At 57.5% G+C, this 20,270-nt stretch overlaps 2 protein-coding genes across 4 annotated transcripts; one reads left to right on the forward strand and one right to left on the reverse strand.

Annotated features, from left to right (window-relative positions):
• The first annotated feature begins 488 nt into the window (after positions 1 to 488).
• On the forward strand, positions 489 to 15,214 carry Inppl1 (inositol polyphosphate phosphatase like 1). 2 transcript variants are annotated; one of them, XM_004863302.4, is made up of 29 exons: positions 489 to 614; positions 1,352 to 1,756; positions 4,381 to 4,444; positions 4,538 to 4,688; positions 4,888 to 5,008; positions 5,166 to 5,306; positions 5,493 to 5,586; positions 5,689 to 5,778; positions 5,940 to 6,038; positions 6,144 to 6,294; positions 6,375 to 6,481; positions 6,823 to 6,925; positions 7,008 to 7,204; positions 7,468 to 7,585; positions 8,159 to 8,255; positions 8,525 to 8,663; positions 8,773 to 8,872; positions 8,969 to 9,057; positions 9,324 to 9,405; positions 9,537 to 9,626; positions 10,177 to 10,290; positions 10,431 to 10,519; positions 11,133 to 11,220; positions 11,317 to 11,472; positions 11,715 to 11,793; positions 11,884 to 12,024; positions 13,468 to 14,152; positions 14,335 to 14,471; positions 14,571 to 15,214. In XM_004863302.4, exons 2-29 carry the CDS (start codon positions 1,557 to 1,559, stop codon positions 14,659 to 14,661), a joined length of 3,813 nt encoding a protein of 1,270 aa, XP_004863359.1. In that variant the 5' UTR covers positions 489 to 614; positions 1,352 to 1,556; the 3' UTR covers positions 14,662 to 15,214. The 2 variants fall into 2 exon arrangements, with proteins under 2 accessions (XP_004863359.1, XP_012920476.1); XM_013065022.3 differs by lacking the exon at positions 14,335 to 14,471.
• A 142-nt stretch (positions 15,215 to 15,356) lies between these two features.
• On the reverse strand, positions 15,357 to 19,970 carry Phox2a (paired like homeobox 2A). Of its 2 annotated transcripts, none has more exons than XM_004863301.3 (3): positions 19,615 to 19,970; positions 17,314 to 17,501; positions 15,357 to 16,444 (listed from the first exon to the last, which is right to left on the reverse strand). In XM_004863301.3, exons 1-3 carry the CDS (start codon positions 19,829 to 19,831, stop codon positions 15,995 to 15,997), a joined length of 855 nt encoding a protein of 284 aa, XP_004863358.1. In that variant the 5' UTR covers positions 19,832 to 19,970; the 3' UTR covers positions 15,357 to 15,994. The 2 variants fall into 2 exon arrangements, with proteins under 2 accessions (XP_004863358.1, XP_087067993.1); XM_087211867.1 differs by having other exon boundaries at positions 15,357 to 16,534.
• Positions 19,971 to 20,270: the final 300 nt, after the last annotated feature.

A 20,270-nucleotide genomic window follows, 5' to 3' on the forward strand; every position in this document is an offset into this window, starting at 1 on the left:
GGGGCGGAGGGGCGGGGCAAGAAGAGGACTCCTGGGAGACGCCGCCACAGGCTAGGTCTTTTCTTGGGGGTAAGGGGGGGTAGACCCCCTGTGGGCTCCGCCCCCTTTCCGGCGGCCGCGGCCCCCTTCCGCCCTGAGGGTAGGCGGGAGCTCCCTCCTCGGCTTCTTGCCCTCGGAGGCGCAAGTTTGTTGACTTGGAGGGAGTAGCAGGGGCGGGGACGGTGCTAATAATACCCCTTCGTTCCGCTGCCGCGCTTTACAGTTTACACAGCTGTCACCTTCGTTACTCCTTAATTAATAATAAAATTAGCCGCCGCACTCCCTGGATGCCAGGCCCAGTGCCGAGTGCTTTACAAGCAGAGTCCCATTGAGTCTGCCCCCATAACGTTATCCCCATTGCATAGACCGGGAAGCCGAGGCTGGGGAGTGCTGGGACTCGCCTGAGGTCACTCGGCGGGTGAGCGGAGGCGGGCGCGGGGAGAGCCGCGGGGGCGGAGCGGCGGGCGGGGCGGAAGGCGCGGGGGTGCGGCGGCGGCGGAGATGGCCATCTTAAGTGGCCGCCGAGAGTCCAGGGCTGCGTCCCCGAGCCGGAAGGCGCCCGAGTGGCCCCTGAGGTGGGGTCTGCTGCGGCAGCCATGGCGCCGGGGAGAGGCTGTGGGGTGGTGGGAACTCCCTCCTAGATGGGTCTGGAGGTCCTCCTGGTCTTGGACTGCTGAACCCCAAGGCCCGGCCTGCGGGTGTGGGGAGTGGGTGCCGAGGAACTTGACCGGGGTGGCGGAGCGCTGCCGGGCTAGGCAGGCTGCCGGGGACCGAGCGTGAGGGTTTCGAGGACCCTGGACCTCGTCTGGGGGCGGGGTGTGGGGATCCCTCGCGGGATTTATCCGGGGACAGACCCAGAGGAGTTTGGGGGTTCAAGTCTTAGAAGGGATTGGATTTGAAGGGAGTTGGATGGTGGAGGGAGAGGCTCAATCTGAAACCTTCCTTTGAAAACCCCAATGCTGTGAGTCTGTAGGGGCGCCGAGTGGAAAGGATTTGGGGTGGAATCAGACTTTTATGGGGTCTAGGGGGTCATCTCATTGCGAGTATTGAGAGTTGAATTGTCCCTGGGGTGCCGGATCACCGGAGTGCCCGGGCGCAGAATGGGGGGACTTGGACTTCGTGGGGGGCTTGGGGACTGCTTATCCTCCGAGGGGATGCAAGACCATTGTGGGACTTGGGAGGCGTCGTCCCTGCGAGCGGAGGGTGGGGGCAGGGGCGGCCGGGCCTTGGGCCGAGGAGGGGGAGGGGGCCGCCCGGCTCCGCGCCCGCCCCTCCCCCGCCTCCTCCTAACAAACTTTTCTTTCTCTTCAAGTTGAGGCCGGCGCTTCAGGCAGCGGCGGCTGCGCGGCGAACCAGGCGGCCTGTGCGCCGGAGCGCGGAGCCCCGAGTTGCGGCTCGGTCTGGTCCGCGGAGCCCCAGGCCCGGGAGCCGCACGCGGCCCCTGCCTCGGCCCGGAGCTTCCCGGGACGGATGGCGCGGGCCGAGAGAAGCAGGCGGCTGTGAGCCCTGCGCGGGCCATGGCCTCGGCGGCGTGCGGGGCGCCGGGCCCGGGGGGTACAGGACCCGGGGGCGCGCTAGGCAGCCAGGCCCCCTCCTGGTATCACCGCGACCTGAGCCGCGCCGCCGCCGAGGAACTGCTAGCCCGGGCGGGCCGCGATGGCAGCTTCCTGGTCCGAGACAGCGAGAGCGTGGCGGGGGCCTTCGCGCTCTGTGTGCTGTGAGTGGGGCAGGGGGGCGGGGGCATCGTCCTATGTGAGTGGGGGGACAGGGTCGAGTGACTGGGCGCTGGGACAGCAGCCCCGCCTCCAACCCCAGTTTAGGGGCCTCGGCTTTATCCTGGGGCTGAGGAAGGATACAGAGGACACTTCCTTCCTGTTGTGTCTGGAAACACTTTCTAGGGCCTTGAGGACCGAGTATGTGGGCTTGTGTGGCCAGGGTGTTTGTGATGGGGAGAAGATGCAGGTAGTCCCTGGGGGACCGCCGCAAGCGAGCCTCCCGTAGAACCGATGAGGCTGTGCATTCCACGGAGAGTGCAGTTCTGTTCCTGTAGGGGAGGAGCGGAGGGCAGTGGGGACACTTAAGGCAGAGGCTGTGAGGACGCCCAGTAGCTTTTCTAGAGGTTCATCTGTGCTCCCAGGAAGGAACAGCTTGAGGTCTGCCTGGCTGTGTATGGCTGGGGTGAGGGTTGCTGTTGAGAAGAAGGCTGGGGTTTGCTGTAGGGAGCCATGCCATTATTTCATGAATCAGTGAGTGGAGTGTGGCTGACTCTGGCCTTGAGTCCCAGTGATTTGGCAGCTCTAGCCCTGAGCCATGAGTGCTGAGTGTGGAGCTAGACTTGGCAGTTCTGAGTGGGTCTGTCCTGTGGCCATAACCTGTTAGCAGTGTGTTAGAGGTGCTGGGTGAGTTTGTACTTTCAGTTTTGGAGTCTTCCTCCTGACCTGTACAGGCTGCCTCACAATCGGACACTGAGTGGCTTCTTTGGGCCTCTGGGGTGGGAATAAGTGACTGGAAAGCTTCCATTCCAGAGCTGCTTTGTTCAGATCTCCTTGTGTTCTTTAGCCCTACAAACCCCCTTCCCAAACTCCTGTCCCTTAACTTTCTGCATTTTCCTGACAACCTTGCTTGGTATATTGGCTTAGACCAGGGGAGACAGTTTGATTATCATGGCTGAGATGGTGCTGGTGGCATATAGGGAGTAGAGACGCTAAAGTGCCAACAGTGCCCAAGATATTTGCTATCCAAAATGTCAGTAGTGCAGAGGCTGAGACAGTCAGGCTTAGGCCTTTGATATGGTGAAGAATGGGTCCTCCTGTAAGTCTCAGCTTCTGCTCCAACTCTGGGGTTCAGTGCAGGGAGACTCAAGAGGGACATCATAGGTCTGTGAATATCCCGGGAGGCCTACTTCCCAGCTCCCTCTGAGGCATATCCCCTAATTAGGAGGGGATGGAGGCAGGTGCTAGGTCAGCTGTTGAATAGTGGGGGGAACAGCTGGGGCTTGTATCTGGTGAGGAACATTATTGTCCCATTAAGGGGACAATCCTGGCTTGAGAGGTCTGTTAGGGTGGTTAATAGGAAGGCAGGCGGGTGGTGTTTGGTTTTCCTAGCTGACTGTGCCTGCTCCCTGTATCTTAGGAACCTGAGGTAGGAATAAAAAGTGGGTGGAGTCTTAGATTTGCCAAACAAATACATACTTGCTTACCTATATACACACTGTGTGTACATGAGTAACACTCAAGACACACCTCTACCCCGAAGGACACAGGCAGTCTGACAAGCCCAGGTTATGGACCCTGGCATCTGCCCTGGTTTTAAATCCCAGCTCTGCCTTTTGCTTGCTCTGTGACCTTGAACAAATTGGTTTTCTTTTTTGGGCCTCAGTTTCTCCATTTGAACCGTGGGGGATGATAATATATGCTTCAGAATGAGAATTAAATGAGATCAGTAGGACATTGACTACCCAGCCTGCCACAAAACTGGGGTGCTATTATTATTAATGGGATGCTATTATTTCAAACATGGACCCACAGTATAAAACACCCAGCACAACACCCAAGAGAGCTGCTGACAGCTAAAATGAGGGAAGAGGATGGCCTTGTGGTATTTTGTCCCCACTGAGGCCAGCACCAGCTTCCTGCCGAGCACACAGACAGGCCCTGGGGCCTTTGAGGTGTGGAGGCAGAGAGCCTTCCATCCCCCACTGAGTGTGCCTGGCTCAGCTGTCACCTGCTCAGCTGCTGCTGCCATCTGTCAGCACCCTTCTTGCCCCTCCTCAGCTTGGGGTTCCTAGAAGCTGGGTCTCCCACAGGGGGCTTCCGTGGGTCATGCCAATTTCCTAATGTCAGGGGTTGAGGTTAAGCCATAGGGTTATGCTCCCACAGTCACCAGCAAAACTGCCTCAGACACAGCCAGCTCCAGCAGAGCCAGACACTAACATAAACACAGACAGAGGCTCACATGTGTGTTAGCACATTGCCCATGAACGCAAACAGGCTAACCAGAATTCTGAGGACTCTTATTTTGGCGGGGGGCCCAGACTAGTACCACAGCCCAGAGGGGCTGTTTGGACAGCTGTGGAGGCCACAAAAGAGCTGCCTGTTGCTTCCCTGGCCCTGCAGCTTCCCTGAGCCTGCAGCCCTGTGGTGGGTGTGGAGTCTATGTAGGTCTAGGGGAAGGGTGGAAGTTACCGGCCCCATCATTAATCCTGTGCAGCTTGGGCAGAGTGGTTTTAAGGAAACCAAGCTGAGTGGGCAGGAGAGTTGAATCTGATAGCAGGAGTAGGATGTATTTTGGAGGTCAGACCAGCTTGGGGGTGACAAGTTCTGACCCCTGCCTTGTTATCAGGTATCAGAAGCATGTCCACACATACCGTATTCTGCCTGATGGAGAAGACTTCCTGGCTGTGCAGGTAGGAGCTTGAACCTTTGACCCCTGACCTTGATTGAGCTAGTGGCTTGGGGACCTTCTGGCTGACCCTTCCTTCCATTCTCCTGGCCTTCAGACCTCACAGGGTGTGCCAGTGCGCCGCTTCCAGACGCTGGGCGAGCTCATTGGCCTGTATGCCCAGCCTAACCAGGGCCTAGTGTGTGCCCTGCTGCTACCTGTAGAGGGCGAGAGAGAGCCGGACCCGCCTGATGACCGGGATGCCTCAGGTGCTGTCCAGTGAGCAGTGTGCACATACATCCCTTCCTTGCCCCACCCTGACTCTACCTGCTACTTCCCGTCCTAAGCCCCTCTTTCCCTTACTCATTTTGCCCCCGCCCTTTATCCTCTTCCACGAAAGTCTCTGGTAGCCATGGTGTTTTCCCCTGCCTCATACCAAACTGTTGCCCCATTGACCCTTGTCCACAGATGGGGAGGATGAGAAGCCCCCGCTGCCCCCACGCTCCGGCTCCACTAGCATTCCTGCCCCCATGGGGCCCAGCAGCCCCCTGCCATCCCCTGAGACTCCCACAACTCCAGCTGCTGAAAGGTGAGAATACCTAACCCCTGCTCTGCTGAGCAGAAAGGCCCTTTCTCTCCTGAGAACTGTTTCCCTGTCAGAGACTGGGAAACGCCCTCCCCAGGGACGGGTTGAGGTGCTGAGATAGGGTCGCTAGGACCTCACTAACCCTAACCTCTTCCCAAAGTGCTCCCAATGGGTTGAGCACCGTCTCCCACGAGTATCTGAAGGGCAGCTACGGGCTGGACCTGGAGGCTGTGCGGGGCGGAGCCAGCAACCTACCCCACCTCACCCGTACCCTCGTCACCTCATGCAGGAGGCTGCACAGGTAACTGACCTGTGACCCCAGGTACCACACTCTGGCCTCTGACCCTGAACAGTGACCTAGCCACTGCTTTCTGACTTCCTCTCCTGTGCCCTGGTGTCCTCATGCCAAGGTGGAAGTGCCCTGCCCAATGTTGCCCTCTCTGGACTGAAGCTGGGTTGGGTAGTTCTGACCTGCTGTCTCCCTTAGTGAGGTGGACAAGGTACTGTCGGGCCTAGAGATCCTGTCCAAGGTGTTTGACCAGCAGAGCTCACCCATGGTGACCCGCCTTTTGCAGCAGCAGGTGGGACTTAGAGAGGCCTTCAGGAGGTGGGCTTGTGGTCTGCACCTGGGTGGGGGGTTCTGCCTAGGAACCTTATGTGTAAGCTTTATTCCATCCCTTCAGAGCCTGCCACAGACTGGGGAGCAGGAACTGGAGAGCCTGGTGCTGAAGCTGTCAGTGCTGAAGGATTTCCTTTCAGGGATTCAGAAGAAGGTAGACTAATCCCCCATCCGACTCCTGACCCTCCAGTCATTGACCGCTCCCCTTGCCCTAGTCCGGATCTCAGCCCTGAACCTCTAGCTTAGCACTGACCCCAGCATCATCTGTCTCCTCGCTGTCAGTGTGTCCCCTGACCTCACCCTACCCTTGCCCAGGCCCTGAAGGCACTACAGGACATGAGCTCAACAGCACCCCCGGCTCCGCTGCAGCCATCCACGAGGAAGGCCAAGACCATTCCTGTGCAGGCCTTTGAGGTACATGGCCCGAGGGCCCTTCCTGGGCAGAGGGCGGTTGGAGGTGAAGGGGTTGCTGCCTGCCCCACAGTCTTGTCAGCAGCCTCCCCAGCTCCTGTCCTGCAGGTGAAGCTGGATGTGACCTTGGGTGATCTGACAAAGATTGGCAAGTCACAGAAGTTCACATTGAGCGTGGACGTGGAGGGCGGGCGGCTAGTGCTGCTGCGGAGACAGCGGGACTCCCAGGAGGACTGGACAACTTTCACGCATGACCGCAGTGAGCCGGGACCAGACCTGGGAGAAGGGAATGGTAGGCCTGAGGGCACAGACTTGTGTGACCTGTCCTTCTTCCTCTAGTCCGGCAGCTGATTAAGTCCCAGCGTGTCCAGAATAAGCTGGGCGTTGTGTTTGAAAAGGAGAAGGACCGGACCCAGCGCAAAGACTTCATCTTTGTCAGCGCCCGGGTGAGCAGCAGGCTGGGCCTGACTGGGGATTGCTGGGTCCCTGCTAGGTGTTTCCCATTGGATGAGAGCAGAGGGAACCCATGGCGTGGGCATGTCATGCCTCCTGGCAGGGGTGAGCCTGACAGGGTAGAGAGGGTATTGCGAGTGAGTGGCCTGAGGGTGGATTCAAATACTCATTCACTGAGCACCAGTTATATGCTTGAGCAATGGATGTTCAATGGGGAGCCAGGTAGCCATGACCCTCCCCTCACAGTACTGCCATCTAGCAGGGTATCCCTGTGGAAGTCATGGGTGGTGTTCCCGGCTGCCTACCTGCCCCTGACTGGCTGCTTTCCCCTCAGAAGCGGGAGGCCTTCTGCCAGCTGCTGCAGCTCATGAAGAACAAGCACTCCAAGCAGGATGAGCCCGACATGATCTCAGTCTTTATAGGCACCTGGAACATGGGTCAGGCCCAGGCTGGGGCAGTGGTGGGACGGGGGCCAGTCCCAGGGCAGGGGCCTGACCCCTTCATTCCCTCCACCTCTAGGAAGTGTGCCGCCTCCAAAAAACTCCACATCTTGGTTCACATCAAAAGGTCTGGGGAAGACCCTGGATGAGGTCACAGTGACTATACCCCATGACATCTATGTTTTTGGGACCCAGGAGAACTCTGTGGGTGACCGAGAGTGGCTGGACCTGCTGCGCGGGGGCCTCAAGGAGCTTACGGATTTGGATTACCGCCCGGTGAGGGGGTGCATCTCATCCGGTCCCCTTTCCTCACTTTATGGATGACCCTGGGGAGTGCAGCTTGACTGGCTTCCCCTCGGGTCCCTGGGCATAACTTCTGGGAGCTCAAACCTAAGTCCTTCATGCACAGAAGGGCGTGTTTCTCTCTGGCCTCTCAGGATAAGGCTTCCTACCCTGTACTGACAAAAGAGTCCAGGTGAAGGGCCAGGGGGAATTGGACAGGGGCCCCAGGCAAGAGTGACCCCACCTCCTCTACCCAGATTGCCATGCAGTCACTGTGGAACATCAAAGTAGCTGTGCTGGTCAAGCCAGAGCATGAGAACCGCATCAGCCATGTCAGTACGTCCAGCGTGAAGACTGGCATTGCCAACACCCTGGGTGAGCAGGCCAGGCAGGCTCCAGAGGGAGGTGGGGTCCCTCTGCCCATGCCTTTTGCCTCCTTCAGCCCAGAGTCTCCCCTTTGGTGGTCTCAGGTTTCCCATGTATAAGGTACTTTAAACTTTGTAAAGCATAAATTCATATTCTAAATTTCTTCCAGCCCTACCAGGAAGGCAAGGCCAGGATAATTATCCCCATGTCACAGATGATAAAACTCAAACCCAGAGTGGTTGAGTGACATGCCCAAAGTCACATAGCAAGTAAGTAGAGGAGCCAGGCATAGCGCCCAGGTCTCTTGATTTGCAGTCCAGGGCTTCTGCAGTGTAGAGTGCTCAGAATCTGTGCTCTTGGGATTTCCCTGTGATCTCCTGGGCCTCTGCTCACACAGACAGACAGACTCAGGGCATCTAGACAGACTACATGGGCAGGTGTGAGTGTGCATGCAGAGAGAGGCCTGCTTGCCTCATAGCATCAAGTAGGAAGGATCCCCTTACTGCTTCTTTGAGGGGTAGAAGGGAAATTGGGAGCCCTCTGTGGGTGACCCAGGCCTTCCTCTTTTGCTGTCCCCAACAGGGAACAAGGGAGCTGTGGGTGTCTCATTCATGTTCAATGGCACCTCATTTGGCTTTGTGAATTGCCACCTCACCTCGGGAAATGAGAAGACTGCCCGGTGAGGGACACCTTCCCAGTAGTCTCCTTGTCCCTTCCCTCACTTTGCCTGCGATCTGTTCCCTCTCCTGTATTCCAGTCATTATCCCCCTAGGTTCCTGTCCCCAGAGAGCCCTTCTGCTTTATCCCAACTCAGGACCCCTCTGTCTACTCCTAACCTAACTCTTCCCACTGCCCCCAGGGACCCTTATCCCTACCCTGTCCGTGACACCTGAGACTTCTTACCTTTATCTCCTGACTCTGAAGACCTGACACCCATTCCCACTGTAGGCGGAATCAGAACTACCTGGACATCCTGCGGCTGCTCTCGCTGGGTGACAGGCAGCTCAGTGCCTTTGACATCTCTCTGCGTTTTACTCACCTCTTCTGGTTTGGGGACCTCAACTACCGTCTAGACATGGATATCCAGGTACATGCAGAGCCCTGTGGGTGGCTGTAGAAAGGCTAGAGGTTAAAAGGGATGTTACCCCAGCTCTGCTCAGGAGACAAACATCCAGTGCCTGTGTCTCCCACTGCAGGAGATCCTGAACTACATCAGCAGGAAGGAGTTTGAACCCCTGCTCAGGGTAGACCAGCTCAACTTGGAGCGGGAGAAGCACAAGGTCTTCCTTCGATTTAGTGAGTAGGAGCATGTGGTTCTTGAGAGCCCCGGAGGCTTGAAGTATTCCTGGATCTGTGGGACCCTGAACCCATTGTGTCCTCTGCTCTGCTTAGGTGAGGAGGAAATCTGCTTCCCACCTACCTACCGTTATGAACGAGGTTCCCGGGACACATACGCCTGGCACAAGCAGAAGCCAACTGGGGTCAGTTAAAAAAAATGGAGTGGAGTGGGCTTTGGGCGATCCCCAGGCCTGCAGTAAGTCAGAAGTGTGTGTGTGGGGTGTCAACAATGTGGCCTCCCTGAAGCCTTAGGATGGTCCTGGGTATTGTGGGATCCAAGGAGGGAGGTGGGTGCTGGGTTCCAGTATAATGGAAGTGTGAGACCTTATTAGCTTGGGGTGGGGCTCATGCTAAGAAAGAGCTTGTGCTCAGCTCTCACTTCTGACCGTGCTGCAAACCCCTGCTTTAGGTCCGAACCAATGTGCCCTCGTGGTGTGACCGGATTCTATGGAAATCCTACCCTGAAACCCACATCATCTGCAATTCCTATGGTCAGAGCCTCCCAAACAGGGTGACGGGAGATCATGGATGGTCACTGTTCTGACTCCACCCTCATTTTGGGAGGTGGGAGCAGAAAGTAAGGAAATTTCCCCTGAACATTCATTCCTGTCCGCATGCCCAGGTTGTACGGATGACATTGTCACCAGCGACCATTCCCCTGTGTTTGGAACATTTGAGGTTGGAGTTACCTCTCAGTTCATCTCTAAGAAAGGTAACCATTTAGAATGTGGTTGGGATGTTGGCAAATATCTGGGTGGGCATAGGCGATGGCATAGGAATGTGCATAGTTTGGGCTATGCATAGTATATATGTGTGTTTGAGTATACACACGAGCATGTGAGTGTTTCAGAATATGTGATGTGCGAGGGTGTCTGTGGACCTCGATTGGCATGAAGGGTACGAGGCCATGTGTGTCTACATGCGTAAATGTGAATGTATCGATATCTGTATCTGCCTGGGTCCTCATGTGTGCCCTGGAGTATGCCTGGAGGTGTGGCATTGTTGGCTGGCAAGCCTATGGGCATTTGCCACCCCCCCCCCCCCCCCCCCCGTGACTTGGGTCTTTCATTCTTGCCCCTTCCAGGGTCTGCACTTTAGGGTATTGGTGGCTTAGCATTGGGAGGTCCCTCTTCATCTTCCCTTCTGCTCTGCCAGGGCCCCTGATTTCTTGTCTCAGGGCTCAGCCTTTCCGTCCTATTCCTCCTTGGTTCCTCTTAAGCCCTCTCAGCCTTTCTGTCTGCAATTCCTCCCTTCTCCCACAGGGCTCTCAAAGACTTCAGATCAGGCCTACATTGAGTTTGAGAGCATCGAGGCCATTGTGAAGACAGCCAGCCGCACCAAGTTCTTCATCGAGTTTTATTCTACTTGCCTGGAAGGTCAGAGGCGGAGTGTGGGGCTGAGGGTGGGCCAGGGAGGGCAGGAGGCCAGAAGCAGCCCTGAACAGTCAGCCCCCAATTTGGGAGGAAGGAAAGCTGGGAAGTGGGTCTCAGTTGGGTTTTCCCCACCCCTACCCCAGAGTATAAGAAGAGCTTCGAGAATGATGCCCAGAGCAGTGACAACATCAACTTCCTCAAAGTGCAGTGGTCCTCACGCCAGCTGCCCACGGTGAGGCTGCAGGCAGGGCCCACGCTTATGGGTGAACGCACAGGGAGGAGGGAGGCAGAGGACACTGGGAAGCCTGGGTCGGGGGGAGGATGGGCAGAGCTGGCAGGGCCTCTGTGTGTGTGTGTGTGTGTGTGTGTGTGTGTGTGTATGATGGCTGGGCATGAGTGAGGATCAGGACATTTGCATTATTTAAAAGGTGTGGAGGACCAGGGATTTAGCTCAGTGGTGCTGCCCCCTGCCTCAAAAGTGCATGGTCCTGAGTTCAATCCCCAGTACCCCCCCCCACCACCCCCACCACCCCCGGCCAAAAAGGTGTGGAATCAAGTTGCAATTTGTTGATTTGTTCAGTAAATACTTCTGGAGCCTGAATGTCAGGACCTGTATTGGCCATTGAGGATGCAGAAAATTACTTAATTACAGTGATGTTAAGTGCTGTAAAAAGCCCACACTGGGCTGTCTTCTACGTTAAGGATTTGGGAACTTTCCTTTAGAGTTGAGCGCAAGTGAGCAAAGATGAGCCCAAGGGCAGGGAGTGAGTTGTGTCAGGGGCAGTATGCAGAAGGACACTTGGGTGGTTGGGCTTCATTCTTCCCTGGGCCTCTCTGCTCCGCAGCTCAAGCCAATTCTGGCTGACATTGAGTACCTGCAGGACCAGCACCTCCTGCTCACTGTCAAGTCCATGGATGGCTATGAATCTTACGGTGAGGGGCAAAGGGTACTGAGGGGTACAAGAAACCAGGCAGGGAGGGCCCTAGGAAAGTATGGCAATTCCCTGGTCTGTCCTATCTCCCCCTTAGGGGAGTGTGTGGTTGCACTGAAATCCATGATTGGCAGCACGGCCCAGCAGTTCCTGACCTTCCTGTCCCACCGCGGCGAGGAGACAGGCAACATCCGTGGTTCCATGAAGGTTCGGGTGCCCACAGAGCGTGTGGGCACCCGTGAGCGGCTCTATGGTGGGCTCCATGAGGGGGTGTGCCGAGCATGAGATGGGGATGTGGGGTGGGGTGTAGGAGGGGACTCAGGGCCGGCAGCATGTTGGAATCCCAGGACACTGGAGGTTTTATAGCTATGGCTGGGAGTGAGTCTGCCCTGAGGAATAGCTGGGAAGGGGCTGGCAGGCATAGTGTGTGTCTCTGGGGTCCAGGATCCCAGGTCCTCTCTTACATCTCCCTTTTCTATTCCCCTTCCTCCCCAGAGTGGATCAGCATTGATAAGGATGAGGCAGGAGCGAAGAGCAAAGTCCCCTCTGTGTCCCGAGGCAGCCACGAGTCCAGGTAAGCTAGGTCTGTATTGGGTATCCCATGGAAGAGTGGGTGGGGGCTTCTGCCAGCCCCAGCTTCATCTCTGCTGTGTACCCCTGGCAGGCCAGGGAGCCGCAAGCCAGCCTCTGCAGAGGCCTCCTGCCCGTTATCCAAATTATTCGAAGAGCCAGAGAAACCGCCACCGACTGGAAGGCCCCCAGCCCCACCCCGAACAGCTCCCCGGGAGGAGCCCGTGACCCCCAGGTGAGAGGGGGAACCTGTGTCCCCCACTCCATCCATCACTATGCCTGACTCTCAAGGTCAGCCTGGGGGTTGTCTGTTTGGATGCTCTGCCACCTGTGGCTGAAGGTGCTGCGGCTCTGTGCCTGAGGCCACTGTGGCCAGCCAGGCTTCCCCTAGGTTTGATTCTCTGAGTCAAAGAGAGCAAGATCAGCCTTTCCTCTCAATTCTCCTTTAAAACGTGGACGTAGAAATTGTTTTTAGAACAACAGCTCCCTCCATGTAGCAAACCCAATGTAAGCCTTCTGTTACTGCTCAGTACAGGATTTCCTGGGTTGTCTCTCATGGGGCTCTGTCCTGTAGCAGCCTCCACTGGAAATGGGTTGGTGGTCAAATGAATTTGGGAAATGCCTCTTGCTGGGTTCTTTTCTTAGATATTCCCGGTGCATATTAGTATTAGCGAAAGCTCAAGCATGTGGACAGGAAGGGAGCCTCTTCAACTCTGTTTAATATAGTTTCCCAAACTTAATGGACCAGGAAACTTCTTTCCCACACAGTAACTATTAATGTCCTGGGCTACTAGTGTTCTGTGCATCATACCTTGGGAAAGCCAGGTCTGCTCTCTGGTGCTATCTAGTTTTTGCTTAAGCTTAAAGAAAAGCCCTTATGTATAGATTGGTGTTTTTTCACTCGTCTTCAGCTATTATCATTCACCTTGGTTTCATCCTTATGCTTGAGTAAAACCATCTCAAATCACTAAGATGCTGCAGTAGACTGACTTCAGATGTTTTGGAAAGCATTCCAAATGTCACTTGTCACTCTTACTGGAGACCTTTATTGCTCTGCCTCTGACACCTCTGGCTTTCTTTTTTTTTTTTTTGGTACCGGGGATCGAACTCAGGTCCTTGCAGTTGTACAGCAGGCGGGGAAACCACTGAGCTAAATCCCCGGCTCCTCACACCTGTTTTTACCCATTTAAGCTTGGGTTTATGCAAAGTCATAAAAGATCTGAGAATCCAAGTGAGGCAAGGGAGTTCAGATTATTTATGCCTTCAACCCCTCTCCCTTTATTTTTTATACCCACATAGACACACACACACACACACACACACACACACACACACACACGTGTATATATGGTTTGTTTTTTGAGACAGGGTCTCGCTGTGTAGTTCAGGCTGGCCTTGAGCTCACTATGTAGCCCAGGGTGGCCTTAAGCTCTCGGCAATCCTCCTGCCTCAGCCTCCTGAGTGCTGGGATTACAGGCATGTACCACCTCCCTTGCTCCCCCCAACTTTAGAGATAATGAAACCAAGGGCGGGAGAGGGCGAGTGTTGTGTTCAAGGTCACATGCAAGTCTAGGCCCAGAGACTCCTCTTCTTACTGTTGCCCAGTTCTCCCTCTACACCCATTGAGTTCATCTTGAGTTTTGAGGTCCTAACTTTGTCACCCTCCTCCCAAATCTAGGTTGAAGCCAGAGGGGGCTTCTGAGCCAGAAGGGGTGGCACCCCCCCCACCCAAGAACAGTTTTAATAACCCTGCCTACTACGTCCTTGAAGGGGTGCCGCACCAGCTGCTGCCCCTGGAGCTGCCCTCGCCTGCCAGGGCCCCTGTCCCACCTGCCACGAAGAACAAAGTGGCCATCACAGTGCCTGCTCCACAGCTTGGACGCCACCGGGCCCCTCGTGTAGGAGAGGGAAGTTCATCAGATGAGGACTCTGGGGGCACGTTGCCCCCTCCAGACTTTCCTCCTCCACCACTGCCAGACTCGGCCATCTTCCTAACCCCCAGCCTGGATCCTTTGTCAGTACCAGTAGTCAGGGGCCGTAGTGGGGGTGAGGCCCGTGGCCCACCACCTCCTAAGGCCCACCCGAGGCCTCCACTACCTCCAGGTCCTTCACCTGCTAGCACTTTCCTGGGGGAGGTAGCAAGTGGGGATGACCGGTCTTGCTCAGTACTACAGATGGCCAAGACACTAAGTGAGGTGGATTATGCTCCCGCTGGGCCTGGGCCTGGGCCTGGATGCTCAGTGCTTCTCCCTGGCCCCCTGGAGTTGCAGCCATCCCGAGGGCTGCCCTCAGACTATGGCCGGCCTCTCAGTTTTCCTCCACCCCGGATCCGAGAGAGCATCCAGGAGGACTTGGCAGAGGAGGTGTGTGCACCTGAGCATGGTTCTCAGACTGGTATCCTTTCAGCTGGCCATTTAGCATCTGCCCTGAGCTCAGCACTGGGGGCTGGGAGGGCCACGTGAATCAGCCCTAGTCCTTCCTCCCTTTCCCTCAGGGCGTGAGTAGAATGGCTTTCTGCTCATCCTAATGTGCCCTGTTTTCTCAGGCTCTGTGCCCGCAGGGCGGGCGGGCTGGTGGCGGCCTGGGTGAGGCGGGCATGGGTGCCTGGCTGCGGGCCATCGGCTTGGAGCGCTATGAGGAGGGCCTGGTGCACAATGGCTGGGATGACCTGGAATTTCTCAGGTTGGGGGGAGACTGGAGGAGGATGGAGTGGGTGGCCCCAGGGGTGGAGCTCTGGGCCCTTGGGCAACCACTAGAGCCCATCTTCTGCCTCTCCCACAGTGACATCACTGAGGAGGACCTGGAAGAGGCTGGGGTCCAGGATCCAGCTCACAAGCGCCTCCTTCTGGATACCCTGCACCTCAGCAAGTGACAGTGGAGGCCACATCAAGCTTTGAACTCAGCACCGTTCCCCATCTACGAAGGACCAGGGGCACCCCTGGTGTTGAAAAGTTATAAGGAGCGGAGTAGTATCTCTATTTATTGGGGATCTGTGTCCCCCATGGCCCAGTCATACCCTGATAGGACATCCCAGCCTACCCATCTTTTAGACCCGACCCGGGCTGCAGATGTCAGTAGCCTGCTGTGGTAGCAAGTAAAGTGCCCTTGGTTACGGGTGCAGTCTTTCTCGACCCCTCCCGGCCCTGGGGGTTCATGTAGGGCAGTTGGATATATCTGGTTCCCTCCCTCCGCCCCACCCTCCCGTTTTCACTGAGGTTTCTGCTACCCTCACTGGGCCTCAGCCACAGGGAAGAGTTCTTTCAGGACTCCTCCAACTCCTGCTCCCAGGATATCCGTCCGGAAATGAAGGAAGCCCAAGGACCGGGCTGGGGTTTATTAAGCTTTTCTGTGTGGGTCTGGGGAGGGAGAACGACTTAATGTTATTGGGGGGAGGGCAGACCTTGGCCATAAAGTACGTTTGCTTATTTCTTGCTGTCTCCTTGTCTGTACCACTTGTGGTCCGGAGGGTCCCCAGCTGATATCGACGACTACAGGAGGTAGCTTGTCCCTGTCCTGGGCACTGGGGTTGCTGACGTTGATGTCTTCAATAAATTAAGTTTTATTTGGATTGAGCAAAATCACCTCAATAAATTACAAGTTTTCAAAGAAAAAGAACAAAAAAAAAATCAGGAAAAAAATGTTCCCCGCAGCACCCTCGCCCCCCACTGCCGACAAGGCCACCCTCTGTGCTAGGGGTGGGAGGACCTGGAGGGAGGGCTGGGCGGTGGGGCCCCTCACGCTGCTGATCATCCCGGCAAAAATCAGCCTTGGCGCCTTGTAGGGGGCGGTGTCGGTGGGCTGGGGGTGGGGCAGCGGATGCTCGAGGTCACCAGGGTTAGGAATGACCCAGCCAGCTGCGATGTCCCGGGGAGGGCACCTTGCTGCTCCTCAGGAACCCTTGTGTTTGGGCACTACGTGAGGAACAGGTGTTACTTGATCCTGGTTTCAAAGAAAGCCAAGCTAGCAGGGGCTCCGGCTCTCCCCGGGGTCCGGGGGAAAATGACTCGGCTCTGCTGGGTGTGGGTGGGAGGACGAGAGTGGCCCGACTTGGTTTCCAAAGCTGGGGAGGGCGCACCTGGGATCAGACAGTGGGCTGTGGGGACGGATGAGGGCATAGAGGCAGGGAGCGGGGATAGAGGGATTCTGTCGGGTCCTGGAGGAGCAGGGTGTCTGGGGGCAGGCTCGGGGCCTCCGGGGGCTGGCGGCTAGAAGAGATTGGTCTTCAGGGCAGGGCCGGGCTTCCTGTGAAAGGAGGACAGAACTCCCGAGAAGGGCCCCGGCCCGGGCTCCGTTGGCTGCCAGGCCTTCAGTAACTCGGCCGCGCCGCCGCCGGGTCCACCGCCCCCGCCGCCCGCCACGCCGGCCCACAGCGCGCCCTTGAGCGGCTGCGGCCCTGGGCCGGGTCCTGGCCCGGAGCCCAGCGCAGCGGGCAGCGGGCTGGGGCTCAGACGTGGGCTGGCCAGGCTAGGCGCAGGCGGCGGCGGCAGCGACGCGGTGCTGTCGGGCGTGGGGCTGCACGTGGACTCCTTGGAGTCGTCGTCCTCGGATGAGCAGCGCGCTTCACCCTTCTTGGCTCCCGTCGGGCCCGCCGAGCCCTTGGCGCTGGCTGCGCGCTCTTGTTTTCGGAACTTGGCGCGGCGGTTCTGGAACCAGACCTGTGGGCACAGGGGCCAGTCAGTCCGGGCAAGGGTCGGAGAGTGCACAAGGGGCCGGAGAAGCAAGTGACACTTAGTTCCGGAAAGGGTCTGGCTGGATTATTAGCAGTTCGAGAGGTCCAAAGGCTTTGAGTGTTGGCCCCTCAGTCCTCCATCACTCGGTAGCCTGCTGTCTTCCCTACTCTCCTCCACTTGGCCTGTTCTCCAGGCCCTTGGGATTTTGGTCTTAGGATCTCTTCATCCATGAACCCCGCTGCCTACCATTATTCTGGGTCTCTACCTTTATTCTCCTTACCCTAAAACCTGCACACCAATTCCCTCTTAGGAAACCGGAGAGATCTGCCTGGTGCTGGGACGTGAGAGGAGTGGATTGGGGTCCGAGAGAAAGTTTATGTCCAGGGTCTCCAGTCAAAATCGACCAAGTAAACAGAGGATCTGAAATCCCTGGCCAACTCTCCTGGCTCTGCGCCAGCCCCCAGCCCCCAGCCCCCAGCTCAGGCTACCCGGGCTCAAGAGTTTCTTGGCTGTAGCGGCTGTAGCGCTGGGGAGGGCACCTGGAAGTGCTGGCTGCACACCTCTCTCCTCCTCCCAGGGCCCTCACTCTACCCACAAGGCTGCCTAGTCCAGGCTTCTTCACTAAAATCCCGAACCTCCAGCTCTAGGAAGAAGGGAGGGAGGGAAGCGAGAGCGTAGCTAAACAGTTGGGGTCTCCTGAGAGCCCGTCTCCCGGAAGCCTCCCCTGGCTGCCAGGCCACACCTGGGCTGTGCCCTGGTTACTGGCCCCTAGATCCTGTCGTTGACCCCCAACTGTGACCTCCAGTAGCCCCCTCCACGCGTGTGTGCGTATACACACACGTGCATACACCCACCTGCACGCGAGCCTCAGTGAGGTCTATTTTGAGTGCCAGCTCCTCCCGCGTGTAAATGTCCGGGTAGTGCGTCTCGGCGAAGACGCGCTCCAGCTCTTTGAGCTGTGCGCTCGTGAACGTGGTGCGGATGCGCCGCTGCTTGCGCTTCTCATGTAGGCCTGATGGCTCCGGGAAGAACTTGTAGGGCACTGCGGGTATTGCCAGAGGGCAGGAGCAAGGAGAGGGGGCGTGAGAAGCTGAGCCCAGACCGCTGTGTCCCGCCCTACAGGGATCCCCACCCCCCCCCACCCCCCCGTCCCTGGCCTGGTCCCTCCGTTTGGTCCTCAGGGCCTCTGGCCAAGCGTTGCAGCCGGCAGTGGTGAAAGACGGATGGAGAGGAGACCTGGGGCTCAAGAACGGCTAGAAACCAGGACACCAGCATCTGATCCTCCAGCAGCCAATCCTCCACCTGTCGCTGGCTTTGCACCTTTCCCTCTACATGCCCCTACCCTTCTTCATTCCACCAGCCCCTCCTACCCTCTCCTCTGTGGGTCCTGTGTCTCTCCCTCAGCCCTCTGCCCGCCTGCTTTCAGGTCAGGTCCTGCTCTGTTCACACTAGCCCAGGATGGCAGCCAGCTCTCCTCAGCATTAGGCGTCTCTCCACTACCCAGTGCTGGGCCTTGAGACCATCCTGACAGGTCTCCTTCAGCCCTGCCACTGGCTCCCTGCTGTGTACAGATCTGGTCCCCTTGGTCCTACTCCTGGGGCCTCATTTCCTCAGCCGCACCTCAAATTCCTGGTTCCCACTCTCCTCCAGGTATCTTCTCCTGTTCCTCATCTTCACCTTTCTTCACCCAAATTTCGCTTCAGCTTTCTCCATCTGGATCACTCTTCTCTTTGCGCCCACTGAGAAGGGTTCTTATGTGTTTCCACCAAGTCTTTGCCCTTCTTCCTCCCAGGCACCTACTCTGTGTCCCGTGGCTCTTACATCTGTCCCAACCCTCCCTCACTCCCTTCCTGTACTCCACCCCATTCCCTACAGCCCCATAAGCAGTGTTTCTGATACTATTTCTGCGTCCCTGTCTCGAACCCTGGTTTAGGTTTCCACATGTTCCTTGGGGTCCCCTAACTCCATCTTTGTCCTATCTCTGCAGGTCCGCATCTCCCTTAACCCTTGTCTCCATTCCTGTCCTCATTTTCATTATCTCCATTTCTAATCTTTTTTGGTCCCTGTCTCTCATAATTCAGGTCCCACACCACCTGGTTCTTATCTCCATCCCCCAACCCTGGGTCCTCATTTCTTTCAGCGTCCCCAGTCTTTCCATTTACCCTCCTATCTTTCTGTGCCTTACCCCAATTGCCTCAGCCTCAGAGCCCCATCTCTCTGGAGCCCATCTGCCATCCCTGTTTCCCCAATCCTCATCATCATCTGGCCCAGGTGGCCAATCTCATCCCCATTCTAGTATGTGACTGCACCCTCCGGTTCTCATTTCCCCAAATCCAGGCACTCAACCCCCCTCCACTTGGGACCTCCAAAGTCTTCCCAGGAGAGGAGGAGATGAGGAGATTGGGTGGGGCAGGCTGGGACCCGAAATGAAGGGGTGGAGATGTTTGAGTGTCTCAGTGAGTTTGAGGGTTCCCACAGGGACATGGACCAAAGGGGTTACTTAGGATGGAGGAGCTGCCTTCTGAGTTCTGTAGGACTCTAGCTGGTAGTGTTGGGAAGGGGGGATGAAAGTGGTTTAATGAACGGGTCCCTTTTTCTGTGGCAATGGGAGCTGGATTTGCTAGTGCTGAAGGGTTTGGGCCCAGGCAGGATGGATCCAAGACTGGGCAGGAGGGGCCTGATGGTGCGAGGGCTCTAGGAAGGTTCCAGTCTGGAAGCACAGCTGCTTCAGGAGGCCTTCCTGGGGGTCGCACAGCACGTGGGGCAGGGGTGGTATTGATAGGGTCTGAATGGACTGAGCTGGGGGGTCTCTTCCAAGGATATGGGGCGATGGAGAGGTTTGGTGGTAGCTGGTCTTTGCAGGTGATGGAGGGCCTGGTGAGGGGCCAGGGCTGGACCTGAGGTTTATTTCCTTGACCCGAAGGGCACAGGATAGAGACTGGTAGAGAGAAAGAGGGACAGGAGGGATATGAGGGTGTGGCTCATCCCTGCCAAGTGGACCCTGATATTGCTGGAGGTCTCACAGGGTGCTGGTGGGTCTGGCCAGGGCAGGGATGGGGGCGGCTGCGGGGGACAGTCGCATTCACTTGCAGAATAGGGAAGGGACGAGGGGATCCGCAGGATTTAGAGGAGGGCTGGGCTGGGGCTATGCTCACCTGCCGAGTAGGGCGCGGGCTGGTGGTCGCGTAGGGCGCCAAGCGCACAGTTGGAGGAGCCGAGCGCAGGGCAAGGGGGCCCCGCCGCGGGGAAGGTAGGCCGCAAGGGGCTGTACTGGAAGCCGCCAGGCTGGCTGCAGGCGCCGAAGTCGCCGTAGGCGGACGCCTCCATGGCCGCCACGCACGAGTCGTACGAATTGAGGTAGGAGTAGTCCATCGGCCCGGAGGACGTGGGCCTGGCCGGGCCGGGGCCGGGTCGGGGTCCCGGCCGGGTGGAGATCGGGATGGAGGTTTCGGCGCCCGGCACCGAGGACCCGAGGCCGGCTCCGAGCACCCGAGTTTGCCCGCCCCGTCGCGGATGCACTGTGCCCGGGTGCAACGCAAGTGCAGCCCGGAGAGCCCGCGCGCCTTTTAAAGCGCAGGACCCCGCGGAGGGGGCGGGGCGGGGCGAGCTCTGCGGGGCGGGGCCTGGGCTGCCCAGACCCCGCCCCCAGCCACCCCGACCCCCACCCCAAGGGGTCTCTGACTCGCACTTCGGGCTCCCGAGGGGCGGGGCGGGGCTGCTCCGGATCTCGACCCCGGAGTCCCCATCCTGTCCTACTCCGGCCCATACCTTCGGGGTCCACACCTCGTGCCAAGCGGGAAGGTCCCGACCT

This window comes from Heterocephalus glaber, unplaced genomic scaffold (genome assembly GCF_053883595.1).
Source record: "Heterocephalus glaber isolate CG9 unplaced genomic scaffold, H.glaber_assembly_v1.0 deba00001428, whole genome shotgun sequence".
In the NCBI taxonomy this organism is placed as follows: domain Eukaryota; kingdom Metazoa; phylum Chordata; class Mammalia; order Rodentia; family Bathyergidae; genus Heterocephalus; species Heterocephalus glaber.